The 24,963-nt window shown below is 38.6% G+C and overlaps 7 protein-coding genes across 21 annotated transcripts; 1 reads left to right on the forward strand and 6 right to left on the reverse strand.

Annotated features, from left to right (window-relative positions):
- Positions 1-290: 290 nt before the first annotated feature.
- LOC103850550 (3-ketoacyl-CoA synthase 19) lies at positions 291-3,413 on the reverse strand. Its single transcript, XM_009127315.3, has one exon. It carries the CDS (start codon positions 1,859-1,861, stop codon positions 473-475), a length of 1,389 nt encoding a protein of 462 aa, XP_009125563.2. The 5' UTR covers positions 1,862-3,413; the 3' UTR covers positions 291-472.
- A 284-nt stretch (positions 3,414-3,697) lies between these two features.
- Positions 3,698-8,985, reverse strand: LOC103850551 (phosphatidylinositol-3-phosphatase myotubularin-2). 3 transcript variants are annotated; one of them, XM_033284964.1, is made up of 19 exons: positions 8,691-8,984; positions 8,512-8,580; positions 8,335-8,409; positions 8,178-8,249; positions 8,016-8,079; positions 7,738-7,787; positions 7,367-7,656; positions 7,220-7,293; positions 7,070-7,133; positions 6,882-6,947; positions 6,443-6,542; positions 6,255-6,368; positions 5,908-6,077; positions 5,687-5,771; positions 5,218-5,436; positions 5,081-5,140; positions 4,937-5,001; positions 4,490-4,769; positions 3,698-4,418 (listed from the first exon to the last, which is right to left on the reverse strand). In XM_033284964.1, exons 1-19 carry the CDS (start codon positions 8,796-8,798, stop codon positions 3,963-3,965), a joined length of 2,481 nt encoding a protein of 826 aa, XP_033140855.1. In that variant the 5' UTR covers positions 8,799-8,984; the 3' UTR covers positions 3,698-3,962. The 3 variants fall into 3 exon arrangements, with proteins under 3 accessions (XP_033140855.1, XP_009125564.1, XP_033140856.1); XM_009127316.3 differs by having other exon boundaries at positions 8,016-8,085; positions 8,691-8,983; XM_033284965.1 differs by lacking the exon at positions 6,882-6,947 and having other exon boundaries at positions 8,016-8,085; positions 8,691-8,985.
- A 715-nt stretch (positions 8,986-9,700) lies between these two features.
- Positions 9,701-13,127, reverse strand: LOC103850552. Of its 13 annotated transcripts, XM_018656825.2 has the most exons (5): positions 12,914-13,084; positions 12,472-12,563; positions 12,269-12,359; positions 12,016-12,138; positions 9,701-11,912 (listed from the first exon to the last, which is right to left on the reverse strand). In XM_018656825.2, the coding sequence occupies exon 5, from the start codon at positions 11,864-11,866 to the stop codon at positions 10,085-10,087; it is 1,782 nt and encodes a 593-aa protein (XP_018512341.1). In that variant the 5' UTR covers positions 11,867-11,912; positions 12,016-12,138; positions 12,269-12,359; positions 12,472-12,563; positions 12,914-13,084; the 3' UTR covers positions 9,701-10,084. The 13 variants fall into 13 exon arrangements, with proteins under 13 accessions (XP_018512341.1, XP_033140864.1, XP_009125569.1 ...); XM_033284973.1 differs by lacking the exon at positions 12,472-12,563 and having other exon boundaries at positions 9,701-11,932; positions 12,914-13,109; XM_009127321.3 differs by lacking the exon at positions 12,472-12,563 and having other exon boundaries at positions 12,012-12,138; positions 12,914-13,109.
- A 2,120-nt stretch (positions 13,128-15,247) lies between these two features.
- LOC103850554 (uncharacterized RNA-binding protein C1827.05c) lies at positions 15,248-17,120 on the forward strand. The gene is made up of 8 exons (XM_009127323.3): positions 15,248-15,473; positions 15,543-15,657; positions 15,748-15,803; positions 15,893-15,940; positions 16,044-16,141; positions 16,555-16,624; positions 16,717-16,827; positions 16,931-17,120. The coding sequence occupies exons 1-8, from the start codon at positions 15,363-15,365 to the stop codon at positions 16,979-16,981; spliced, it is 660 nt and encodes a 219-aa protein (XP_009125571.1). The 5' UTR covers positions 15,248-15,362; the 3' UTR covers positions 16,982-17,120.
- Positions 17,121-17,534: 414 nt separating this feature from the next.
- LOC103850555 lies at positions 17,535-20,409 on the reverse strand. The gene is made up of 5 exons (XM_009127325.3): positions 20,050-20,409; positions 19,383-19,965; positions 18,494-19,306; positions 18,319-18,418; positions 17,535-18,101 (listed from the first exon to the last, which is right to left on the reverse strand). Exons 2-5 carry the CDS (start codon positions 19,896-19,898, stop codon positions 17,860-17,862), a joined length of 1,671 nt encoding a protein of 556 aa, XP_009125573.1. The 5' UTR covers positions 19,899-19,965; positions 20,050-20,409; the 3' UTR covers positions 17,535-17,859.
- A 236-nt stretch (positions 20,410-20,645) lies between these two features.
- LOC103850556 (copper transport protein ATX1) lies at positions 20,646-21,952 on the reverse strand. The gene is made up of 3 exons (XM_009127326.3): positions 21,746-21,952; positions 21,126-21,201; positions 20,646-20,990 (listed from the first exon to the last, which is right to left on the reverse strand). The coding sequence occupies exons 1-3, from the start codon at positions 21,752-21,754 to the stop codon at positions 20,842-20,844; spliced, it is 234 nt and encodes a 77-aa protein (XP_009125574.1). The 5' UTR covers positions 21,755-21,952; the 3' UTR covers positions 20,646-20,841.
- A 173-nt stretch (positions 21,953-22,125) lies between these two features.
- Positions 22,126-24,855, reverse strand: LOC103850558 (ACT domain-containing protein ACR12). The gene is made up of 10 exons (XM_009127327.3): positions 24,085-24,855; positions 23,885-23,945; positions 23,663-23,794; positions 23,385-23,479; positions 23,115-23,199; positions 22,951-23,010; positions 22,804-22,859; positions 22,605-22,710; positions 22,432-22,500; positions 22,126-22,342 (listed from the first exon to the last, which is right to left on the reverse strand). Exons 1-10 carry the CDS (start codon positions 24,249-24,251, stop codon positions 22,280-22,282), a joined length of 894 nt encoding a protein of 297 aa, XP_009125575.1. The 5' UTR covers positions 24,252-24,855; the 3' UTR covers positions 22,126-22,279.
- Positions 24,856-24,963: the final 108 nt, after the last annotated feature.

Consider the following 24,963-nt stretch of genomic DNA (forward strand, 5'->3'; position numbering starts at 1 on the left):
CTATATATGTGTAAATAAATATACAAATACAAGACATGTCTATAAACTGAACACATGAAATTTATTGCTCGCTCTTACTCATAAATGGGTAAACCACACCAATGCAAATCTGTCAAAAAGTAAATGCAAACAACTATAAATATACAAATCTGTTCGACACTGTTCAAAAGATCTACCTCTACACCAATTATTGGTCACTATCTAGTCAAATCTTCAATAAATTTATTTATAAATTTAATAAAAAAATTAAAATTCATGGAAAGAAATAGTAATAACTGCGAGTATACTTGTCGATTATTACTTTTATATTAAATTCAAAACGGGGAAAAGAGTAGAAAAGTAGTCGAATATAGCAACTTGTCGGTCTAAACATTACAAATAATACAAACTTCAAACACACAATATTTCATACAAATATATTGGAAAAAGATATTTTTCGATCTTATTTTCCTCATTGCTTACTTGTTATGGATCAAACACGAATAAAGCTCATGGTATCATCATTGATCCAGTCATACTTCTCAACGAACGGGTTAGGGATCTTGGACAGTTCAGGATATCGATCCATGGAATCTTCCCAAACATTTTTACCATCAAGATTCTTAAGAACCTCCCAAACACAGTTGTTAGACTCGAACCCAGCTCCCATACTCATCATTAGTATCTTGTCACCTTTCTTTAACCTCTTCTTAGCTTCCATATAACCAAGAACATACCACAAACCACCAGAGGATGTATTACCGAACCTATGAAGCGCCATTCTCGACGGCTCAATATCAAACTCCGTGAGCCCTAAGCTTGTTCCGACCCCTTCGATAATAGCTCTTCCTCCAGGGTGAATACAAAAATGCTGCAGCCCTGTCTTCAAGTCTAGACCTATCCCCGAGCTCGTAGACTCTCTTTTTGTGGTGGTTCTTCGTTTAATCGCACGTACTATCGCGTAGCGGATCAGTTCCTTGACTGGCAAGACTCTTGGCAGGAGGACTTGGAGGTTCTTGGTTAGGGCACGAGAAGCTGCTTTTTTAAGGTACTTCGTTAGGAGGAACCCTGGGTGGCCATCTTTGTCCTCCATCTGCATGCAGCACGAGTAAGCCTCGTCTTCAGCCCCTACGTGGGCACGTGCCACAGTCACTAGCTTCATCAGAGCCCTGTTCTTGAACCTAGCCGCGTTGGTTAACAGCACAGAGCTTCCTCCAGCACGGAATAAACAGTTTGACAACATCATCGACCTATCTTTACCGCAATACCAGTGAGGACCCATCGTCTCGGTGCTCACCACGAGCGCAAACGCGTTTTCCCGCGTTTCGAAAATGCGTTGCACTATATCTATCGATATAACGCTCGCGCTACACCCTAGCCCCGAGAGGTTAAAGGATTTGATGTCTTCTCTCATCTTGTATCTGTTGATGACGCGCGAGGTCAGAGAAGGAGACGGAGCGAAGAGAGAGACGTTGACGACGAGAATGTCTATGTCGGAAGGAGAGACAAAGCCTTTTGTCTTGTGGAAAAGCTTGTCTAGGGTTTCGAACATGATCTCGTCCATCTCGGAGTAAGCGTCGAGGAGAGTAGGAGAGGCTTCCCTGCCTTGGAGGACGTTTATCGGGCCATAGGTTTCTTCTCCGATCCCTGAGCTAGCCATCGTGCGTAGAAGGAACCTGTACTCTTCGAGACCTAAGTGCTTGTTTCGTTCAACGACCTTGGCGCACGTCTCGGTGTCGAGTTTTCTCTCGTCTTTGCCCTTGAAGCACTCGTAGTGAAGCATGTAACAGTTTCTTTGGCTTCTTTTGTTGAGAAACTTGGAGATGTAGAAGACGAAGAGTGTGGAGAGAAGGAACAGAGAAGGGAGTGAAAAGAGCTCCATGGGAGAGAGTGAGAGAGAGAGAGAGTGTATTGTGTTTTTTACGTTTCCAAGTTGTGTCAAAGTTGTAGGAAGTGTACGGATTTTATAGAGTTAAGTGACATAGTGAGCTTTTGTCTTAAATTACCTTTGTCATGGAATTATAACTCCTCCACCAACTACTTTTTTTTAAAATTTAAATATAGTTAAAAGAAAATTTAGTATGATTTAAATTAATTTTAAAAAATTACGTATATATATTTCTATTTCTTGTGACCAACTTGTTTTGGTAAGATTGATAGATAAGTTTCAGTGGTTTATTTTTATAATGGTTGGTTTTTGTTTACAAAATTAGAAATATAATATTTTAAATATTAAAAAAAAAATATTTTTTAATGAAACGTTAATATTTTTTTTGGTCAAAAAATATAGGTTACTAATTTCTAAGAAAATTTTACATCACTCTAAAAACAAAAAAAAACTGCAATTTGCCAATTTATATACCAAAATGGGTTGTTATAATAAGTTCAAGCCATTGTGTGTGTGCAATGGTTCAATGTATCTATTTCACACATGGTTCAAAACGAGGGCTAGTTTTTAAATTTATAGATTGTCGAATACTTTTACCATCCAAGACATTAAAATAATCACCATTGATGAACCACAATAAAAGAATTCGAACCAGTCTCCGCATGCAATCCCAGTCCCAATCTCATGTTGGTTGATGTTGTGTGTCAACTAAAGCATAAACAATCATTGTGAAAATGATAACATGCGTATCAATGTATCATCAAATACATTTGAATGTGATGTTTAAGTCGTCTTATAACTACTACCATAAGTTAGTTACGCGACGATGATATATACATAAATACCTATCGCCTGGTCACTTATTTAAACTCAAAAGATAAGAGAACCCATATATAATCCTTACAACAACCCAACCAACATAATAACTATGTTTGGTGACATAAAATTAAAACTCACATATGTACTTCGTTGGGTTCGAGATTGAAATTCGACAAAGAATTAAATAATTACTGGAGGTTTTTAGAGGTTGTAAGTTTGTAACATCAAATCACCATGCTTGAATGTCTAGTGGTTAATGGGTAAAAGAAAGTAGCATTCATCTGTCAGTGAACCCCATGCGACATGTATGTCCACGATCTCTGATGCTTTAATTTTTGAATGGTCATTAATTATATGTTCCATATATCAACCTTTACGTAGTTAAGTTGTTCTCTCAAACTTGGATACTATACAATATACATACCCAATCTTGCTTATCCTATCAATCAGATGAGGTATATCCACATATTTATTTCAATTAGTTGTGATGATATACACTTTAAAACTAAAAAGTAATGTCTCATTACCCTTATATAGATTAGTCTTCAACTCTAGGCTGTGACGAGTTTTGTCATCCTTATATCATAATACTGTGATGTAAATGTTTGACAAAAAAATTGCAAAATAGGGTCCAAGCCAACTACGTATGTAACTAAAGAGTATACAAACGTGCCGAAATAAAATAAATTAAAAGAGTATACAACATGTTCTATGCGATGTTGCCGCAAATTAACGCGTCTCATATAAATGCGATATTTAATGCATCGATCACTCCTTACGTCTAACCTTCTAACCATCTTTTACATTTTTACTTTCTTGAAATCGATTGATAACCACAAGCGTTTGGATAAGATGTGATTTTTGGGTTAATGTTCACACCATGTTGGATGACCCCATTTTCTGGCACACGACAACACGATCACGTGACCCATGGCCTTGTCGCGTGGTCCGTAGCCACAGCCCCCACACATTCAAAGTAAATAATCTGTTCATCAATAGAAAACATACAAATTCGAAAAAAAATCCACAAAACAAAATAAAAAGGTCACTAATCAAACCATATACTTAATGGTCATTATCAACCAACCAAAACAAGAATCAGATAATCTAACTTTCTCAATGAAGCTACACATGATCGCATTGCTATACAAGAAGTTAGTTCCCGAGATTACTATGCTCCTCTTTGCTGTTGCTATGCTTTTACTCTGTCAAAAAAAAACTACACACAAGTCGTTGAACTAGGGTCAATCTAGTGAGACGTGTAGTAGACTGACTCTCATTCAGCTGTGAAGTAGCTATCGTAGATGGAGAGTTTCTCAAACGCCTCGAAGTTTGCTTTCAACCCAACAAACTGGCTCCCGTTCTGAGCACAACAACCCGCATCAGGCCATCGACAAGTTCCTTCTCTGGCACGCAACGGACACAACAACGCTTCGCAAACTTTGTCTTCACTCACTGATGATGAGATAGATTCCGAGACATCATGGGGAATTGAGTGAGAACATTTCTGCGGCCCGTCTTCTACTTCAACTGTGCAGTCTCCGCTCCTTGTGAAGTTCACCTTGCATCCTAGTGACTGCACGGCTCTCGATATGACACCGCGCTCTTTGATAGCTCTCTTTGCTGATTCTTTAGCTGCACGACTTATATTCCTTTCTTTGCGCAACTCTTCGCTCAGTGACTCCACCGTAGAGGATAAAGCATCTACCTTCCTCTCTGCTTCTTCTTTCCCCTGTTCCAATTTTTTCCAACACAAGAAGCAATCAGACCCTGATCATAGTAGCATGTTAAAGACCACATTACCTTTTTCATCTCTAAATGCTTAACGGACATGGCTCTACACTGAACCTCAGTTTCCGAAGCATCCGGTTCCACAGGGCAGGCCCAGCGAAGGTGGAACTGGGGCCAGAGAGTCGGGGCTAGAGCTGCAGCAGGAGGTAACAATGCGCCGTTATATCTTGAAGGATCATAAAGCGGGTTGCAATGTGCATGAGAAGTTCCACCAAAGGAACGCAAATCAGTTAAGTAAGCCCATAGGCATCCGCTGGATTCAGTAATCCTACATTCTTGCCTCTCCTTTTCACTGTAATCATCATGAAAGAGTAAATATATATACTAAAGTGGTCTCACGGTCACTTACTGTTTAACCACAGAACTTTCAAATATACAGCATTTCTCCAACAATAATCTTACATATGATGAACTTCTAACTTTACAACTAAACTACTGAAATAAGTTTTAAGAGGTTACCTGTTGCACAAGAAGTTTCCAAAACGACATGAAAGCAAGCAGTCCGTGAAATCTACCAGGAAAGTCTGAAAGGGCAGAGAATAGCTTTAGCAGAAAAGTTTATCATGACACTATCATACATCTGCAAACAGTCTTTATACTTACCGGAGAAAACTCGAAAGCACAAGGATACATCCGCATTAGCTGTGAAACGCAATCAACCCACTGCAAACATATTCAACTGTTGTTAGTAGATCTGCCATACCAAAAAGAATATATAAATGCAAGTAAGAGCTGCATACCTGCAAAAATATAGGAGAATAGTTGTTCAGGCCATGCGAAGAGCCAGGCGATTGAGTAGCTGCTGATCCTGAAGTTTGCCGCACTGGAGATGAAGGGAAACTACTAGCGGAAGAAGATTGAATTGGTAGCTCAAAACTACCAGATCCAGCAACGTTGGGCATTCCTATACGATCTGAAAATGGGTGACCGAATGCTAACCAATCCTTTTCGACAAGAGCCTGATGCGAAGTCAGAACAGGAGAAAAGATTAAGTAAGACAATGGTGGATCAAACAAAAATCTAAGAAAGGCAGTTTATGCAGGTGAATTAGCTGGTAAGAACGTCTGAAATGTTAGCATTCGCTATATAGTATTCAATGAGAAACACCGACAATATCAAGTTAAAATCCTAAACTAGAAATCTATAAAAAAAATTCAACCACAACGAGAAAACTAATCCAGAAAACCCAAATTAGAGCATGATGTATACCTGAAACCCAGCAAATGTTCTATAGTATGGATCAAGCAATAAGCATGCAAGAGAAACCAGCTGAGTTGTTCTGTCCCATCCATCACTGCACAAAAATATTACAACAACTCGGGATATAAGGATAATTCTGCTTGAGACAGATGCATATTTGTCTTACTCTTAACACATATAAACATTGGTACAGCCTAGTAAAACAGATCAGTGGCCTTAAGTTAGCTAACCTGCAGTGCACAAGAACTGATGCTGACTCCATAGCAACACGTGCAGCAATCCAAGCCACACCAGCTAAGATGCTCTGGATGTGGCTCAACCAACCACTTTCTCCAAGCAAGGATACTGAAGCAGACATACTACTAAGATTACCTCCACCCCAAGTCCAGCCACCATGTCTCTATAAATTTCAAATAAACAGATATCTCCACCTTTAGAAACGGAAGAGGGATTATGGTTCCAAACATTCATTTGAACGTTGATGTAAGATCATGTCAACATGCTTTAAGCTTAATACAATAGAAGCATATTTGATTTAGTTGAACCACCTAAATGTTATTCCCTTGAAGTTACTTACCAAGAATGATGACGTCCCATCGGATGATGTTGTACCGTGCATATCTAAATAATCCCTAAGGCGGGAAAAGCTCTCTCTCATTGCATGTATGTTGTCTATCCCAAAGAACACAATCTGAAGAGAAACAGTGTCAGTAAGAACAAGCAGTTCACGACGACAAAAATATTGAGCTTCAAACCAGGTCATACTTCAGATTGCAAATAATTTGAAGATGATTCTGAGCCTCCTCCCATTGCTCCATTTGCTAACGCATTTTTCCTAGGTCTTGCATCTGCGATGTAAAGCTTCCTATGACATAAAAACAAAACGAGAGTAAGTGCATTTTTTATAACAAAATAGCAGCATTCAACCATATAGAAGGAAGATATGAACCAACAGACTATTATTTTATCCTACACAAATAGACCTTTCTAAATATTTTAGAAATCATCCCACGCTCAATTGGGCCAACAGTTATATGCATATGCAATTTATATTTTTTACTAGCACTCTTTTTCAGCAAACACAAAACCATACAAGAAATGCAAGCACAAGGAAGTGTCATGGGCTTATAGATGATATAAAGGAGATCAATAGTAAATCCAAATGTTAACTTTAACCACATGAGAAAAAACATAGGAAGCTCACTGTGGTGCTCCCTTGTGACCAGCTAACTGAGTGCAGAATGAAGCAACAAGTTTTTCATCAAAGTTACTGTTGAAAAAGAGTAAAACATAAGAAACTTCAGAATCCATCACTTCAAGCACTTTGAGATTCAAAATAAGAAACTCAATTATCATGACAATTCTGGCCATGAAACCGAAACTTCTATGTACCTCCTCATGTTCATCATCAGACCAACTAAAGGTTGTGAAGAGCGAGCAATCACAGCTCCAGTTCCTGCAATTAAAGAAAGAAACATGTGTAAATGCGGAAGCTATACGAACAAAATTCAAATGGAAGCAACAGAACAGCTGCATTTCTACCTGGATGGCACCACGAGATCACGGGCAGGCGACTTTTTGCCCGGAAAGTAGACGCTTGGGTCAGCTCTTCATCACTGACATAAAACATGCGGTCATTTTAGTTCAAAACTATACTTTCCAGGAAGATAGTTTAAATCAATGTCCTACCTAATGGATTTTGGAACCATCAAAGCAAATGGATAAGTCGGACACAAGTTATAATTCGAGTTCAAGTCAGTTATCCGCCAACAGTCATTGGAAACTGAGAATGAACCGTCTTTAATCATATTCATTGACGCTCGCAATGAACCTTTTCCGAGAAGTCGAAAATACTCGTTAAGCAATCTTTCCTTTGGGTTTTTGTTACCGAATTTGGAAGGCCCGCATGTAAAAGCATAAAGATCCCATACTCTCTCTAGATTGCTACACCTCAATAGTGCATCAACTAGAGAACGTCTCTGCAAAATTATACCAATATAATCAAATAGGACCATATAGGCTTCAAAAGGAAATGCAGAAAACGAGAGTCAAAGTTTCACCTGCTTGGTTCCAGGGGGAAAACCATAGACAATTATCCTCATATCTTTGCCTGCAAAATGCACATGATTCACAAGAATAGTTTCAAAACTAACATAAAGACGGTATCAGATAACAAAATCTCTCAACCAGTATTAGTATAGTGGTATTGGTTAAGAAACAACAGAGGGGGAAGAAACAGAGCAAAATATCAGAGTGAATTTTAATATAAGGCGAATAAACCTGATAAAACAAGACTACAGGAATCAGTTTTAGCAAATGGTAACACACGGAAACATACCAGTGACCTGTAAAAGACGTTTTGGTGGATTCTTGGTGGACTGATGTCTGTTTGATTGAACTTTCTGCACCTAAAAACATCACCCAACGACACAGAACAAACAAATTAAAGCCCATCTTCACTAGGATTAAACTCAAAACATACTAATAACTAAAAACAGACCGTTTTGTTAAACTTCTCAATAGCCACCAGTGGAATTGTACCAAGTGGAAGAGGATCTCTGGTTCCTTCCCTCTTCACAAAGAGAAAAAAAGGATTGATTGATGTGATGCACCATTTTAAAACATTACAAGACACAAAGAAGAAAGACAAGCCATACCAAAAACAGAATACGGAAATTTGTGAGTAAGAGGGTCCCTGCTTCATTGGTGTTTATGAGTATAACTCCACAACACTGTAATCAACAGCCATAACAAGAATATAAATAATTTTTTCAACAAACACACACACAAAGACTCTCTGCAATACAATAATCTTATATAAACCGCCTAACTACCTCGAAGGTGATCCTCTCAGAATCCAGCAAGCAATCCAAGTTTGAGTACGAGCTTGACCAAGAAGCTTGCTGAAAAGAGAAAATAATAATTAAACATTAGGCGTCAATCGATTAGCCCTAATCAATATCCAAATAAACAAGATGAGCAACATGATTGAAAAAGTTAAAGAGAGGAATACATCGAGTTTGGTCCATTCAAGCACGTCCCAGCTTCCGGTACCTTCCATCTTCTCCGACGAATATCGCAGCGATCGTAATCGCCTAGAGGAGTTTCTCGGCGCCGTCATCTAAACGGTGACGAGGCTTCGCCTTTCTCTTTCTCTGCCTCTTAACGGTGGGAAACGACGGATTTCGCACGCTGCCTTTTGTTTCGCTGCGAAGACAATGAGACTCTCGAATACGGCGTAGTTTCTTCCGTACGGCCAACGCTTTGCGTTTTAGACTTGTTTTTGTTTGTTTGATTAATAATGGGCTTTCTTACCTATTTTAAACAGATTTTGTTGATAAAAGTACTGCATCTCCAATCCATTGTTATTTTCACCTCTATAATAGCATTTAGAAATAAAATTGCTTCAACCCACCTTTATTTATTCATCTGTAATAGAGATTTCTATTTTTTTCTCTATTTATAGAGGAAGAAATAGCATTCCTCTATTTTTTTATTCTATATTTTAGAGATTACTATTTTAGGAAAATACATTAGAGTATATCTCACATCTATTATAGAGTTTCCCTATTTTAGAGGTGAAAATAGCAAAATACATCGGAGATGATCTAATGGAAAACTTGAGTGCAATTTTGGATAATTAAAATTTCAGCAAGAAAAAAATTGGATAATGAACTGAAGAATTCTTATTTGAACTCAATTTATGTACTCTCTGTACAAAAAAATAATAATAACAATGTTTTAATTATAAATTAGATATATATATATAATTTTAAAAATCGTATTATAATATCTCAAAATGAATTTCAAAACTGAATTTGTATTTGTATGTGTATGATGAACCATTTGTATATTTATGATCGTAAAAGGGAAGCATCATACGCATTAGTATTGTATGCAATATACAAGTTTATTAATGGTGTAACCGTATACGTAACAGAATTTTGAGATTTGCGACTTACGAATTGGTTCTATGAAGAACCCACACCAGTGACATCACCATACGAATAAACTCTGACCGAGAGAACAACAAGCACGAGTTATAATAATACAGACATAACTTGAACAACTCGGAACTTAAAATCCCCAAATCAAGGATTCTTCTGTATCATCACCACTGGATTTTACAATAATCAAAAACAACCTTGGCACATACGTATATGCAGCAGTAGTATGTATCATCTCAACCACAATAAAATCTCGTAGAAACAATATACAATGCATCATCACATCCTACTACAAGTCAGAATAGTAAAGGAGATAAAGAGAAAAGAGACGCTCACATCATAATACCTCTCGTGGTAATCTAGCAACGTAACAGCTTTTCGTCCTCGGGTTTGGTCCAAGCTGCACGGTTTGGTTGAGTTCCAATGCCAGTTTAGGTAAAAAATATAGTCTAGGAGAGCTTCAGTAGTTATCCGTGTCTAAACATTTCTCAAGTGTTTGACTACTAGTACACTCTTGAAGAGCCTTGGCGTTAAGCTCTCTGCCATATCTCCAGACATAGTTGAGCCCGACAAGAAGCTCCGTGATGATGGTTTCTGTTTTCTGCTGGTTCGCAAAGAAGAGAGTTTGGGCAAGAACTATGTGCGTCCTCGAAACCAAGCTCTGGTTCTCGTAACTCCTCTCGGACTGCCATTTTATCATGTTGTGAGCTAACGGACCCAACCATTCCAAGATACCCGCCATTGCGTCTGTCCACTCTTTCGCTAGCCCCGGATCATAAACCGCGGAAGAGCTCAAGTTTTTCGAGTAGGGCTTTAGCCTCTCTCTCAGCGATTTTCTCACGCTAGCTGGTAACATGTTGTAAAGGTCGTCTCTCGCGTCGTCGCCTATCAAGTGAGGAGATGCAACGAATCTTTCTATCACGATGATGACATTAGCGTAGTGTAACGCTAAGCAAGCGGCGCCGAGGGTGTTAGGAGCAGCATCTGACAACTTGGGTCTTTCAACGTGGACAGTGTTGGAACTTCCTTCGAGAATCTGATGATGCTCTGCGCTACTATGCCTAGCTCCGTTCTGGGTCCTAGTGCTGAGAGGAGTGATACCGTCTTGAGACACCATGCAGCCTTTAAAGGGACCAACCTGTGTTAAACGGTTGGGTTTCGACTGCTTTTTCGCTGAGGAGACCGAAGGCCTTTCCGGTGTCTGCACCACCGTCTTCTTGTTGTGTTTGCCCATTCCCATAAGCGGTCCTGACTTGGATGTGAACTTCCCGAGAGGACCCGAGTAAAACTTGAAACGTTTGTTCTTTTCTGGAGCAAGAGGACCTGACTTAGGGGACTGGGTAGTGAGTGAGCCCGAGAGGAAATCACCCATCTTCGTGGACTTTGTAGCAGCTGAGCCTGACGCTGGACCTGTGAATCTCCCAAGAGGACCAGAAGCAAATCTAGGAGGACGGGTGGTCTCGGACTGATGCGTCAAAACAGTGGAAACAGAGTGGCCGCGAGCAATGAAATCAGAATCCGCAGAGCTAACATCGCTAGCCTCTGCTCTGTAACTAATGCCGAAAACATGTTTAGTCCTAGTCAAGATTGTGAAGATCGATCTCACCAAGAGAAGGACGGTGTAGTCATAAGTACGGTTCCAAAGAGACACCTCCCTTAGATTCTTCACTTCATGTTTCTTCCACGTGACTTTTTTCCTGTACTCCACTATATTATCGGTTGCAGATTCATTGCTCTGCCTTCTCTTGAGACTCTGCTCAAGCTCCGTCAGAATCTCAGTCTCCTGGTAAAGACTAGCATTAGACGAGATAAAACGCTCCATCCTCTTAACCTTTCTATCCATTTTCTTCCACCCAAACTGCCACCCATAAGGATCAGCTCCCGTCTTCATCATCTCACCGAAACAACTCTCGAAGCTCTTCAACTTGGGATCGTTGCATTTTACAGCGAGCCTAGCCACAGCTTTCGCTACGTTCTCAACGTTCTCCATCATCTCGTCGCGTATCAGCCTCACGATGAAGTCATCGTCATCTGAAACTAGCTTCTTTATACCCGCGGAACGCGTGATCTCTTGTCTGCGCCTCGTGACGTTCTTATCGCTCAGGGATTGCCATAGATGAACGAGTTTCGAGAGTAGACTAGCGACCTCGAAGGCTAACACTCCAAGCACATCCTTCTCTTTATGACCTTCGTTTTTCTTTGGGAATTTCCACAGGTTACGAAACCAAGTCTCTGAAACCATCCTCTCTCTCTCTCAAGCTGATGCGTAACAATCAACAGTGTCTCTCCTACACAATGAATGAACAATCTGTTAACCAATACAAGTGAGGAAACGCAGAATCAATCATTCACATCAAAAGTGGAATCATCAAGAAAACAGCTCTTACGCACGTAATATGAATCGATTCTGCTGAAAGTGGGAGAAATCTAGCTACAGAGCTAACGTTACGTAGAATCGCCAATCCTACCAACTCTCTCTCTCTCAAACTGCTGCGTTATAATCAACAGTGTCTCCTACACAATGAATGAACAAGATCAGGAACAATCTGTTAGCCATTGAAACGCATAATCAATCATTCACACAAGCAATTCACATCAAAAACTCGAAATCTCGAGCTGAAATCATTAAGAGAACCAATCCTACCAACTACCAAGTCAAATTACGCAGAATCGCCAATCCTACCAACTACCAAGTCTCTGAAACCATCCTCTCTCAATACAATCAACAGTGTCTCCTACACAACGAATGAACAATCTGTTAACCAATGAAACGCATAATCAATCATTCACACAAGCGATTCACATCCAAAAAATTGAAATCTCGAGCTGAAATCAGCTCTTACGCACGTAAATATGAATCGATTTAGCTGAAATTAGGCGAAAACCTAAGCTACAGAGCTCGAGTTACGCAGAATCGCCAAATCAAAATCACGAACAATCTGTTAACCAATACGAGTGAGGAAACGCAGAATCAATCATTCACACAAACGATTCACATCAAAAAACTCGAAATCTCGAGGTGGAATCATCAAGAAAACACCTCTTACGCAAGCAATATGAATCGATTTAGCTGAAAATTGGATGAAATCGAGCTACTACGCAGAATCGCCAAATCCTACCAAATCGAGTTTCTAAATAAATTCTCCAGCTGGAGTATGTAAACACGGCCTCGCGAAATCACTATTCGAATTGGAATTGTCGGCGAATCGAGAAACAGATATGGAAACAGAAGAGGCGTCTGCAAACGAGGAAGCGCGTAAGAGCGCGAGAGGAGAAGAAGAAAGCTTACCGATTGATTATTCGAGGAAATGATGGGAGTCAGAGAGGAAAAAATTGGCGGAAGAGAGGAGAGAAAGTGGCGAGGAAGGTGCAGTGAAAGACTATAGCCACATCCCACATGGAAGAGAGAGAGAGAGCGAGAAGTTAAAGCAGGAAATTATGGAGAGAAAGAGAGACTGTGAGGAGCGAGTCAAGTTCGTGTGAAAGAATCCTATATTTGCCTTTTTTAATCCTTTTTAGTTTCAGTGCTTTTGGTTAAGATTATTACGTTTTTTGCGTTGAACTTTTATGATTGTCACTTTCTAGACCCCAAATGTTTTTTTACAAAGTATTTTTCAACTATCCATTCTACTAAATCAAATCTTGGTTGATAAATTGGTTGCGACTTGTATAGATAATAATTTTTTTGTATTCAAGGGGCATCATCGAATATTTAGCACAAGAAAAACATGAATTAAGCTACTTTAAAAAAAAAATATTTTCGAAGTAACATATGCATTTAGTTTATTTTTCGTTTAAATATTAAAAAAAAACAGAATAATTAAGAAAAACTGTGGGATCATGACATGAAAGAAAAAGAATATTAGATTAGTCACATGTTGTTATTTGAAATAAATTTTGATCTCCATTTTATTCTTACTTATAAACATTAAATTGTTTAAACTTAACAGACACGTTAGGGAACAAAATTGACCCAACTAGTTCGGTTGACGTTGAACTTGTCAAACATGAAAGCAATATTTCCAATCGGTTATTTATTTCTATATATTGCAAGTTATTTGAAAGGTGTTGAGTGGATGTTACTTGTTGGACCATGCACCTTACGTGTTGTATGCTAGAGTGAAAACAAAAACACAAAACAATTGAATGCCACGTTTGCATCTAATTGTGCAAATGAAGATTAAACCAAAGTTGACCATTTCATCCCACGGGCTTAAAATTTCTGAAACATAGCAAAAGAATCTCATAATAATGAATCTTGACTCGTTCAGACGGAAACAACTGATTCATAATGGTTCAGAGACTTTAACATAATGGTTCATAATGGTTCAGAGACTTTAACATTCCTCTGATTGAGGTAGTAGGGGAGAGAGGACCAGTTGTTACTGGATTGAGCATTAACGCAAGGGTGGTAGATGCATTAACAAGTGATGGGTGGTGTTTTGAGAGGAGTAGAAGTAGGAGTCCGTCCATCATGTTGCTCAGAGATAGTATGCCCGATGCGCAACCAATTTTGAATTCAGAGGTTGATGATACTTATGTTTGGGTCACTAGTGGTCATAATGGTTCAGAGACTTTCTCCACTAGCGAGACTTGGAAGAGACTGTTTTCGTGCATGCTGGAAGTATTCTGGCATGAAGTGATTTGGTTTTCAGGTCGTATTCCGAAGCATGCATTCTTATCTTGGGTGGCAGCAAGAGATAGGATGGTAACAAGAGATAGACTCTTAAGATGGGGATTGTTAGTGCCGGCAACTTGTGTGCTGTGTGTTGGTCACAATGAAGATAGACAGCATCTGTTCTTTGATTGCAACTTCAGTAAACAGGTGTGGACTTTTTTCACAAGTAGATTGCGGTTGGATCCTCCAGTCTTGTTCGAAGATGGTCTCAGATGGCTAAAGAATCCAGCGAGGGAGAAGAATGTGAAGTTGATTGTGAGGCTGCTTCATCAGGCTTGTCTATATATTATCTGGAAGGAGAGAAATTCAAGAATACATACCGATGAAGCCCGATCACCAGAAGCTATTATTGCTGAGGTTAAGCAAATCATTCGGTTACGCTTGGATCCATTAGCTCGGGCTCAAACGATCGCTCAGGGAGAAGACTCAGTTTTGGCCACTTGGTTTACTTTTTTCTAGAGAGTTCTTGGTTAGCTTTAATTGCCTGTAAATATTGTCTTTACCTTGTAACCCAATCCTTTTTAATTTGAATAAAGTGGGATTTTAAAAAAAAAAAAAAAAAAAACAACTGATTCATAACTTGTCGACTTGCGACATGTCTTGCTTTTGGGGACTGCGGATAGAAACTAAATATGTGGGAGTCAAAATGAAATCTCTAATAAAATAAAGGAGCAACAGACAAGAAACTACTGGATCAGGTATCCTTTCCTTGTTTAAAATAAAAATATGAGGGACTATAAAGTGAAACTCTTTGGGGTTAGGATTAGGAAGAAGAGATCCGTCACAATCATTAATGGCTAACACGCGTAAACTTGTCGTTTCTTTTATGTAATCCCTTATCGGGGCGGGTTTTGAGTTTGAAACGGGTCAAACTGTACTTTATTTACTAGGCTTCAGGCCCATATATGTGGTCTTTAGGCCCATATCTGTGGTCTTTAGGCCCATATCTATTTGCACTTTCTTCCTCGCATCTCGGTTTCTTCATGAGTTACACAGCTTTTATAAATCCTCTGATAAAACCCTAACTTTATCATCTCTCTTTCGGCGACGACGATAAACAATGGGGGCCAAGGCGAAGAAAGCTCTGAAGAAGAACATGAAGAAGATCTCAGCTTCCTCTTCTTCTCAGCTGGCTGTTCCTCAAAACCCGAAACCATCAGCTGATTTTTTGGTAATTTCATTATCTCTTATTCGTTTTGGATTCTGTTTGGGTTTTAATTTGAATCTCGTCTGTTGATAGCCACTAGGAGGCGGTCCAGCTCGAAAAGCACCAGTGACCAAACCTCTTGAGAGCAAAGCCACGGTGCTATACATTGGTCGTCTCCCTCATGGGTTCTATGAGACTGAGATTGAAGGTTTCTTCCTTTTTAACTTAATTTCCAGCTAAATTGATTATTGTGTTTACTCAATTTGTTGTGAACATTTTGATCTTTTTTGGTTGATAGCTTTCTTCACGCAGTTTGGAACAGTCAAGAGAGTCAGAGTCGCAAGAAACAAAAAGGTTATTTTATTTCTTTGCTCCTGTCTGGTCTCTTGAGGTTATGTTCTGTCTTTTTTTTTCTCATTATTATTTATTTTATTTTTTAATAGACTGGGAAGTCCAAGCATTTTGGGTTCATACAATTTGAGGACCCTGAGGTATATATATACTTGTGAACCTTAATAAAATGGTGAAACGCTTTATATATTGTTCCAGATTCAGTTCTTTAAAGTTTTTTTTTTACAATTTGGTTACGTGTAGGTGGCGGAAATTGCAGCGGGTGCAATGAATGACTATCTGTTGCTCGAGCACATGCTTCAAGTCCGTGTTATTCCACCTGAGCATGTTAAACCCAATCTGTGAGTCACTTCTTTACATCCACTTCATTTTTTTCTAGCGTTTTTTTACTTGGCATATTAAGTTGTGTAAGGTTAGCTATATTGCTTAGCTGCCTATGTTGTTTAATGAAATAGCTATGTTTCTAATGCGATCTCTTGTGGTTTGATGCGAGAGCTTAGAAGGACTGTGTCTATGGTTTGTAGAGTTAAGACGTTATGACATGTAGGTCTAAGGATAGGATGTGAAAATGGGAGTTATAGTTATTATCTGGCTTTTTAACAAGTCGATATTCTTTTCTTCACTTTGCTAAAATCCATCCTCGGAAACTAGGGTGTGTGAGTTTCTTTCTCTAGTGTATTTTGAGAATAGAACATGTGAAGAATTGTTAAACGTTAGATTTCTCTAACCTTTGTATTGATTATAATACCATTAGGTGGAAAGGGTTCAAGTGTCAGTACAAACCAGTGGATTGGGTTCAGATCGAGCGTAAACAACATAACAAGGTAATATAATCTTATTCTCTTTTCTCATTCTCAGTTTTGGCATTTTTCTCTAGAGCTATTTGACTGTAACTTTTGATTTCTAATGTACACAGGAAAGGACATTGGAAGAGCATAGGAAAATGTTGCACAAAGTTGTGAAACGTGATCAGAAAAGGAGAAAGAGAATCGAAGCTGCTGGAATACAATATCAATGCCCTGAGCTTGTAAGTATCCGTCTGTTCACAGTTCTTCTGCTTTCTCTCTACATCTTATATAAACCGAACATAGACCAAGTAAATAACCGTGTGTGCTTTGTTGCTGCTTCAGGTTGGAAACACACAGCCATTACCTAAGAAGATCAAGTTTAGTGAAGACTAAGCTGTGGAGAATACAACATCTTCAATAAGCAATTTTGGAATAGGATCTTGTTTTGTTGTACTTCTGACATGGGATCCAAATCTAAACCTTTTTAAAGTATCTGTTATTGCAATAAATATTTCTATTTCTAATAACTGTCTGAACTAAACACATACCCAGATGAGTCATCATTAGTGTGATTTCTGCAAGGTTTAAAACCCCACTTGAAAACAAACACTTCAGCCACTAAACAATTCTAACTAATGAACTAACAGAAACAAGACACGTGTAAACTTGAAATTGTTTGTTTAAAAAAACTGGCAAAAACTCTTCTCTCATAAATCTAGACATGGGGCGTTTAGGTACCGTTGGCGCTGGTCGGGTTGTTGAAGAATAAGAAATGGTTGATGTCTCTATTATGAATAGTAAGAATCAAACTCAAAACTAGTGCTCTATCTCTGGTGTTGTTGAAGAATTCATGTCTGATTAGTAGTTTTAGTTATATTACTAACCACAAAATTGATATAAATCTATTAATGACAGAAAACACCACATGGCTACAAAAGACATAGGATTGATCATTGCCAAACATCTATACTTTTTCTATTTCTCATTTCTTCAAAACTATAATAGTCTGAAGAAAAACGAAAAAAACAAAGTGATGATGGATCATGTTAAGGTAGTGAAGTACCAACACACACAAACAAAAAAACTAAGAAAAATCTAAACCCTATTTGGCTATTTACAATATCACCGTAGAAAAACTATACACATTAACAAAAAGGCTATGCAGAGACTATACTCTCATATCATCATCCTCTTTGGAAAAAATGCCCCCAAAATCCCCAAATCTCTTTACAAGCTTGTATTTTTTCTTCTTCTATCTTTGCTAATATCTATCAGTTCAAGAATAGGTTTCTGGCCAACTCGATCGGTTCAGCTGCTTTCTTGGCTTCTGCAATCTTAAGGGCCATCGTGGCTTTGTAAACAGCCAAATCTGCATTCTCTCCAAGAACTTGCGCTCTACTTCTACTAGCAATGGCTATCTCCATGGTTGCATCAGCGTAGGCCTTGGCTTCTTCCACTCGACGAAAAGCCTCCTGTTCCTCCCAAGCTTCTTGTTCAGCCATCTTTAGAGCCACTGTCCACGTTATGCAGCTTAAATCATCAATATCTAAACTCTTTCTAGATAAAAGTTTCTCTACCATCAAATCTAACAATAATAAAATAGGAACTCTGTGGTAATCTATTCTACTCTACTTATGTGTTCTTCGCCAAGACTATTCCATTACAACACTAATCCAACAACAGATAGGAACTACTTAAACTCCCTGATTCTTGATGTACAAGGAACATACCGAGATGTAGCTGCTTGCCTTTCCCCTGCCTTTTAAAGGATCTTCTCTTACGAAACACAGTTTTGGAAGGTCGTGGAGTTTTCTTCGCTTGACGACGACCCTGTTTATATTAACAAAACATCAGTTTTTGTAACAAACAACATTGGTCCAACTAGTACACATGACTGTTAATTACCTGGAAAACTCTAAGGAGTGGTGCTTTTCGCTTCTTCCTTTTCCTCAACCAGTAATCATGCACTGCTTCAACCACCTCTTGCCTAGCAACAACGGTTGCTTTCTCATCCACTAGATCATCCCCAAGGCTATGGAAACACCGCTTTTCAAACCCATCAATCATCAACTCAAAAGCATCTCGCTCAAGAACTTCTTCATCTTCTTTACCAAACACTTCCACATTCTGCTTCCTCAGCCACTCTTCATCATCAGAATCCATCTCGTAAATCGCACTGCTTCGAGCCATGGCTCTTGAAACCTCATCTTCTTTCACAGAGATATAATGAACCGGCATAGAAAACGAGGGAGAATCATCATCCGCATACCCACACACTTCTCTTACGCCAGGTATAGGAATGACTTTCACATTCTGTTGCGTCACAACATTGTACTTGTGTACACTATGCGTAATGTTTCTTCCACCTCGTCTCTTTCTTAAAGAGCTTCTTCTCCCCCTCTGGATATTATCAAAACCTAAACTGCTTCTACACTGAGCATTCCCTACAGTTAACGGATGCAACCCATTGTTCCTCGGACTACAAGGAGGAGATAGAACTAACTCAGCCTCTGAATCACACTCTTCAACCGGATTGTTCATCAAATACAGATATCTCCCCACGAAAGCAAAGGACCGTGGCGCCACTCTGAGAGCTAGAGTCAAATGCAAATCCATGAAACATCCAGGAACAGCAGAAAAATCAACTGACAAGAGAGGAAGACGATTCACGCCCCCAAAGAACCTGCAGACACCTCTTGATGAGCTAAGAGGAGGCTCCTGAAAAAAATCACACTTCATATCATCCCCAACTTACACAAAGACAATGTAAGTAAGAGAAGCAGCAGCCCCTTACCGAAAGAAACCGCACGCCATGATCAGCAAACACGTCGTTAACAGGTTGAGACATGAAGAAAGAAGCTAGAGAAGCGAGACTAAGCTGTTGTCCTCTCCTCAAGTAGCTCATTACCAAACCGAAAACAGTAGACAACCAGCAATCCTTACAAGACCAATCAACTCTAAGAGTAATCAAAGGAACACAGAGTATTCTTCTTCTTCGCCTGGTATAAAACTTGAGGCTTTGAAGTGGCTTCACTGGTCTATTACTACCACTACCACTAGATTGGTTAGAAAGAATCTTCCTTTTCCTATTATATACAATCCCAAACCTCTTATCAACAGCTTCACTACTCACTTTCCTCCGCTTGTTAGCAGTAAAGTCTTCACCTTTGGAGGTTTTGTTCCCTTTGGCTCGCTTCGCCTTAGGCTCGTCGACGTTGTGAGAGATCCTGCGACCAGAGCGGAGGACGCGGGCGGCTCCGTCAGGGGGTTTAGCGACGCCGAAGACTCTGGTGGTTCGTCTCATTCCCATCTCGTACGACACCGTTTCACTCACTTAGTCAAAAGCTCCTTCCTTTTGATCTATGCCCACCACTGATCTGTGAAGTTTAATCCGAAAAGATGTCTCCTTTTTCAGTAAAAGTTTGAGGAAATCGAAACGGGTGTTTGAAGGGATTCTTTACCAAATCGATTCTTTGGATCAAACTTGAAAATGGGAGAGAAATTGAGAAATTTTAGTGAGAGGATTCGAGATCTGATCACATGGTGAAGGAAGCGGAGATGGTCGTTTCGCCAATTTCTCGATTTGACGAGAAGAGAGGGAACTTTAGGGTTTATGATCGGAAACAACAATCAAGAAAAAGGGGGAAAAAATGAGATCTCTTTAGTGTTGATTAGTTTTGGCCGTTGGATGATATAATCGACGGTTGAGATTGAGTCTGGTTCGATGGGTCCAATGCGAACCTTTTTTTCTTTGGGTTACGCGAATATTAAAGAAAAATAAACGAATTTAAAACGGAATGGGTCGAGAATTTCAAAAGGCAGTACCATAAAATGACGAAAGTACCCTTGGTTTTAGAGCGAAAGGTGTCTGTATCTCGAGTGTTTAATTTACAGTTGTTGAAGGAATCTAAGTTGTTTACCAGTGTTTTCTAGGGAAGAAGAAGCAAAAGTAGTTAAGCTTTGCTTAGACAAGTGTTGTAATAAGCGCAAACACTTAAGCTTTTATGTGATGCTAAACGTGTTGAATTTCTCATTTGCGCGGACAAAAACACACACGAAGATTAAGATAACATAAGATAGCTTTGAGACGACATGAGATGATGATTACTAGATCAAACATTTCTTCTTTTAAAACATAAGAGTCCTTCAAAGATTATATATTTATTAAGTTTCCATTACATATGATTATTTTTTAGATTTTTTTGGGGTAGGAATCTCTGATATAACAGAGATGCTTTATTGCTTCTTTCAGTTTAGGCCTTGGCGGTCTCAGCCTCGTCGGCACCCCAGAAACTGGTTTTCTTTCCAGTCTTTGAGACTGTCTGCAGGACAGCTTCTGGCTCCACGTTGCCTTTCACAGTTACCTTCTGCTCTTTGAGATCCACATCAAATGACTCCACACCTAACCAACCAACAATGTTCGTTTGTTTGTGTTTTGTTACCAAATCAAAACATGGAACCTCACACACACACAAATCTTACTGACAAGTAATAAATCAGATAGAGAAAAGAAAAACTAGTAGAGCAGAGAACAAACCTTGCATTTTGCCTAGGACTCTTTTCACAGCTCCCACACATCCCTCACATGGCATAGCCACCTTTAGAACCACAGTCTATTCAGGAAAACAAACAAAAATGAGCAAGTTAAACTTTGTGAAAAGCTTAATCAAAATTGACTTGACAAAGGAGTAAACTAATCTTGAAACACTGCCCCATTAATTGCTTAAAACACCCATATGTCCTAATCAAGTTGAAACACTGTCCCATTTAACAAAAGAGAAACAAACCCCATTTTTCAGTTTTATATTAAATGGACAGGACAAGAAGTATAACAGAACTATGAAAACACACTGCCTAATCAAACTGTTCCAGACTAAAAACAGATCTAGCATTTTTCAACTACCATGTACATCGATTGACGACGATCTGCATCTTATACGATCCTCCTTCCTTGCCATCACCAACTAAACAAGTGAAACCAATGTTGACAATAGATCTAACTACTAGAGATCTATGTTACAAGGAAGGATGCCGTAATGATTCAGACATGATCAAAAACCAGATACAGAGAGCATCATAATATCCAAACAAGATTGGGAAAATATAATCAAACCATAACTCAAAATCAAAAGGGAGCCAAAAGTCTGATTCAAGTACCTGAGACATTATCTCTTCTCCTTCCTGACGTAAATAGTTTCAATCACAGCAGATATAATGAGTTTTGTAAAGGAAAGAGATATTCTTTTTCTCTTTTTAAAAGGACGCAACTTTTGACCAATTCAACGAATATATATTCTTACTTAAATCAACTCATGTAAGAAAATAATACTATCATTTTTTAATTTAATTATAGAGTTTACTACGAACAGTACTATGTTTCAGTGTCATAGGCATTATTAAGACCACCAACATTACATATTTCTGTCGAAGATTGGCTCCAACGAGTAGCTTATTGATACAATCAAAAAGCTTATTAATAGATTTCACATAACAGGATATTGAACCTGTGATCTATGCAACGAACAGCTATAGCTCAGTGACTTAAAAACCAAACCATATTTTATTCTTTAGCCCCCAATGGTTTAGTTAGTTATCCAGACAGAAATATTTTCACATAATACTGAAATACAGAAGACTTGATAGATCGTAACAGATACGATTTGGTAAAGGAGAGAGTAACAGTTTTTTTGTTTAATAGCTGTCGATGTCAGTTTCAGGCCTTCTCAGGAAGTAACGCAGACAGTTCACCAATACCTGCATGATAAGTTTTAGTTCTTTAGCTCTCTTTCTCTATGTTTTTAAGGTTCTAAGGTAGAAAGTAACAGAAACCATAATAAACTCACCTGTGACAAGGAACTGTTAAGCGCTTGCCCTTGGTAGCTTACGTGAAACTTGTCTTTCGCAACCAGCCCCTAAAGAAAATTAACAAGACAATGATCACTTTTTATTAGTATAGGGCATGTAAATAGAATCACACTGTATGTGCATGTGGAAGTATTAAAGAGTTTTCAAGTACTTCAGTGTCTATCTCTGCGGATTCAACGTCTATGTTGACATCTGCCATCACTTTAATCATCTCTACAACCAGACCTGGCCTATCTGCTGTCTCTATGCAAAGCAAGCTAGAGACAAAACAGGAAACAAGTTCAGAGTTATGTAAACTATTCGATCAGGCTACTTTTGATTACATTTGTTATTCTACTGAATATTTATACCTCCTCTTTGGTCCATCTTCTTTCACATGTATGTGAGTCCCGATGTCGACATCAATCTGTTGTCACCACATGAATCCCAAATACAGAGTTAAAAAACACAGGACAAACAAGTATCAATCCAACAAGCTTTAGTAAACATATTATTACCTTCTTCTCTGGCGCTTTTATTCCAAAAGTCTCACCCATTGCAAGTTGCTCGCTGCATTCCTTCAAAAAAAAATAAGGCAACGTTCAAAAAAACTGGATACAAAACATCTTTGAATGTGACTGTGATTAAGGTAAAAAGATCCAAAAAAAAACTGAAGACACACCGGATGATATTTCAAGAGATTGTTGATGATTGTCAACCGAATCTGCTCCAACAAGTCAGGATCTTCCACTTTCCGACCAGTGTCTCTGTTGTCATATAAAATATTAATTATAATTCAGGCATATGTGACAACTGACAGGTAGCTCAAAATGATACACTTTGCACACACGACCAATATGTTTTAATAAGGAACAGAAAGTATTTGAGTAGACTCGCCTGTGTCCTATGCTAAAACTATCTATATCTGGAAAGAATTATACAGAAGTCTTACAGTTTTGTAATAGAAAATCTAGTCTGCTTAATGGATCCTTCAGTTGTGACAGTTCCTTTTATAACATCCAATCCCAAATCTTTCAGCGCCTTCATCTGTCAAACGCACATCATAATGATTTTATAAGCCCAAAATCAAGGCAAGTTTCCATGATATTAAAAGACAGATAGTCAAAAATGCTATAAAATAGCTAAAGGCTTAATTTGTACTCATTTAACATTGTTGATGTAACATGTAGAAATTATAACCAAAAGAGACTTGAGGTGAGAATCACTTACTGTGTCGATGAGAGCTCCGAGACGATCTCCAAAACTGAGTTGAACAATTGTAGCTTCAGGGTCAGCATCCTGGTCTATCAAAACCATTGGCTTTGGAACCAAGTCCTCCTCCTCCTCATCATCTTCCATTTTCTGCTATCAAATTATCCATAAAATGAAGTTAAATCAGCAGATTCAAGAAACTACAAAAGTTAAACTACAAATAGAGACAATTTTACTGACCGGATAAGATGGAGTAGTGGCATCAGTGCTGTTAATTGAAGCATATACGCGGTTTCTTGTACTGCATATCAAATCAAACAAATGATACATTAGCAGATGCCAGATAAATCATACAAGGTAATGATATCACAGAATACACAAGAATCTGAAGCTTGTTCATCTCAAAGAAACAAACAAAATACGCAGAAAGCTAGTCTAACCTCCTAGTGGATAGAGGCATTACAGCTTGAAAGAACTTGCGACGATCACTGAAGCAAGCAGGGGATAGATCTGGAGTTAAAGTTTGAGCGGGTAAACTAGCATGACATCTGATGATGGAGGAAGAAGCAAAATGAGTAACAGAGAAGATAGCATTCAAGAGTGCCATTGAAGTTGAAACAGAGATTCTTGCTTTCTTTTTCTTTTATCTTTCTCCTCCCAAGTGTCACATTATAAATCCTATGGGCTATGGAGTGCTGAATCTGCTCTCATGTATGACGTGATGGTCCACCACCTGTACTTCTTGTATGTTTCTACGAGTAATTAATTTAAAAACTTTGCAAATTGCTTTAAAACAAATAGTATTAGAATGAGACGATTTTATTTGGGTGCTGACGTTTCTTAGGTATACGTTTGCTCTACCCAATTATCTTCTCTTTTTCTCAATCATTCCAGGTTTCCGGATCTTCATAAAGCATCTGTCATAGCATTTTCATTTCATTTGCAATATTATTCTCTAGCAATTATTGACGTGACGTGAGATTGCTATTAATATTTAATAGACTGGATACAAAACTAAGCCTTAGCCCAGTGGGTCTTAATACCAATTGTTAAAATCATTTGCTAACAATGTTCTAGGCTTTCTACCTGTTTCCTCTATGTATGTCCAAGTCATTTGGGAAATGGCCCTAGATCAGTTTTTAAAGCTTTATTAGATAGACTTGGATCCTATGTTTTGGACATATGATTTTACAGTCTTCATCTCATAATCAAAATTGATTAGTAGGTCCGTGAGTCTTACAAGCTTGTGTAAATTCATAGGCCGAGAAAAAAAAATATAAATGAATTAATGTTGTATGTATGATTCATCATATCCTTTG

Source organism: Brassica rapa, chromosome A02 (genome assembly GCF_000309985.2).
Source record: "Brassica rapa cultivar Chiifu-401-42 chromosome A02, CAAS_Brap_v3.01, whole genome shotgun sequence".
Lineage (NCBI taxonomy): Eukaryota > Viridiplantae > Streptophyta > Magnoliopsida > Brassicales > Brassicaceae > Brassica > Brassica rapa.

What these genes read in the sequence shown, in the direction of transcription:
- LOC103850556 (XM_009127326.3), bottom strand. An exon ending in AGTCCTAGGCAAAATGCAAG is followed by an intron (nt 20,991 to 21,125) that starts GTTTGTTCTCTG and finishes TTGGTTGGTTAG; the next exon opens with GTGTGGAGTCATTTGATGTG.
- LOC103850555 (XM_009127325.3), bottom strand. Translation starts at nt 19,898, where the DNA reads ATGGGAATGAGACGAACCACCAGAGTCTTCGGCGTCGCTAAACCCCCT. An exon ending in CACTCCTTAGAGTTTTCCAG is followed by an intron (nt 18,419 to 18,493) that starts GTAATTAACAGT and finishes TAATATAAACAG; the next exon opens with GGTCGTCGTCAAGCGAAGAA. An exon ending in AGGCAAGCAGCTACATCTCG is followed by an intron (nt 18,102 to 18,318) that starts GTATGTTCCTTG and finishes TAACGTGGACAG; the next exon opens with TGGCTCTAAAGATGGCTGAA.
- LOC103850554 (XM_009127323.3), top strand. Translation starts at nt 15,363, where the DNA reads ATGGGGGCCAAGGCGAAGAAAGCTCTGAAGAAGAACATGAAGAAGATC. An exon ending in CTATGAGACTGAGATTGAAG is followed by an intron (nt 15,658 to 15,747) that starts GTTTCTTCCTTT and finishes TTTGGTTGATAG; the next exon opens with CTTTCTTCACGCAGTTTGGA. An exon ending in GAGTCGCAAGAAACAAAAAG is followed by an intron (nt 15,804 to 15,892) that starts GTTATTTTATTT and finishes ATTTTTTAATAG; the next exon opens with ACTGGGAAGTCCAAGCATTT.
- LOC103850552 (XM_009127320.3), bottom strand. Translation starts at nt 11,866, where the DNA reads ATGGTTTCAGAGACTTGGTTTCGTAACCTGTGGAAATTCCCAAAGAAA.
- LOC103850558 (XM_009127327.3), bottom strand. Translation starts at nt 24,251, where the DNA reads ATGGCACTCTTGAATGCTATCTTCTCTGTTACTCATTTTGCTTCTTCC. An exon ending in CCACTACTCCATCTTATCCG is followed by an intron (nt 23,795 to 23,884) that starts GTCAGTAAAATT and finishes ATTTGATAGCAG; the next exon opens with AAAATGGAAGATGATGAGGA. An exon ending in TAAAAGCGCCAGAGAAGAAG is followed by an intron (nt 22,860 to 22,950) that starts GTAATAATATGT and finishes TGGTGACAACAG; the next exon opens with ATTGATGTCGACATCGGGAC.
- LOC103850551 (XM_009127316.3), bottom strand. Translation starts at nt 8,798, where the DNA reads ATGACGGCGCCGAGAAACTCCTCTAGGCGATTACGATCGCTGCGATAT. An exon ending in ATGGTTCCAAAATCCATTAG is followed by an intron (nt 7,294 to 7,366) that starts GTAGGACATTGA and finishes GTTTTATGTCAG; the next exon opens with TGATGAAGAGCTGACCCAAG. An exon ending in GGAAACTTCTTGTGCAACAG is followed by an intron (nt 4,770 to 4,936) that starts GTAACCTCTTAA and finishes TGATGATTACAG; the next exon opens with TGAAAAGGAGAGGCAAGAAT.
- LOC103850550 (XM_009127315.3), bottom strand. Translation starts at nt 1,861, where the DNA reads ATGGAGCTCTTTTCACTCCCTTCTCTGTTCCTTCTCTCCACACTCTTC.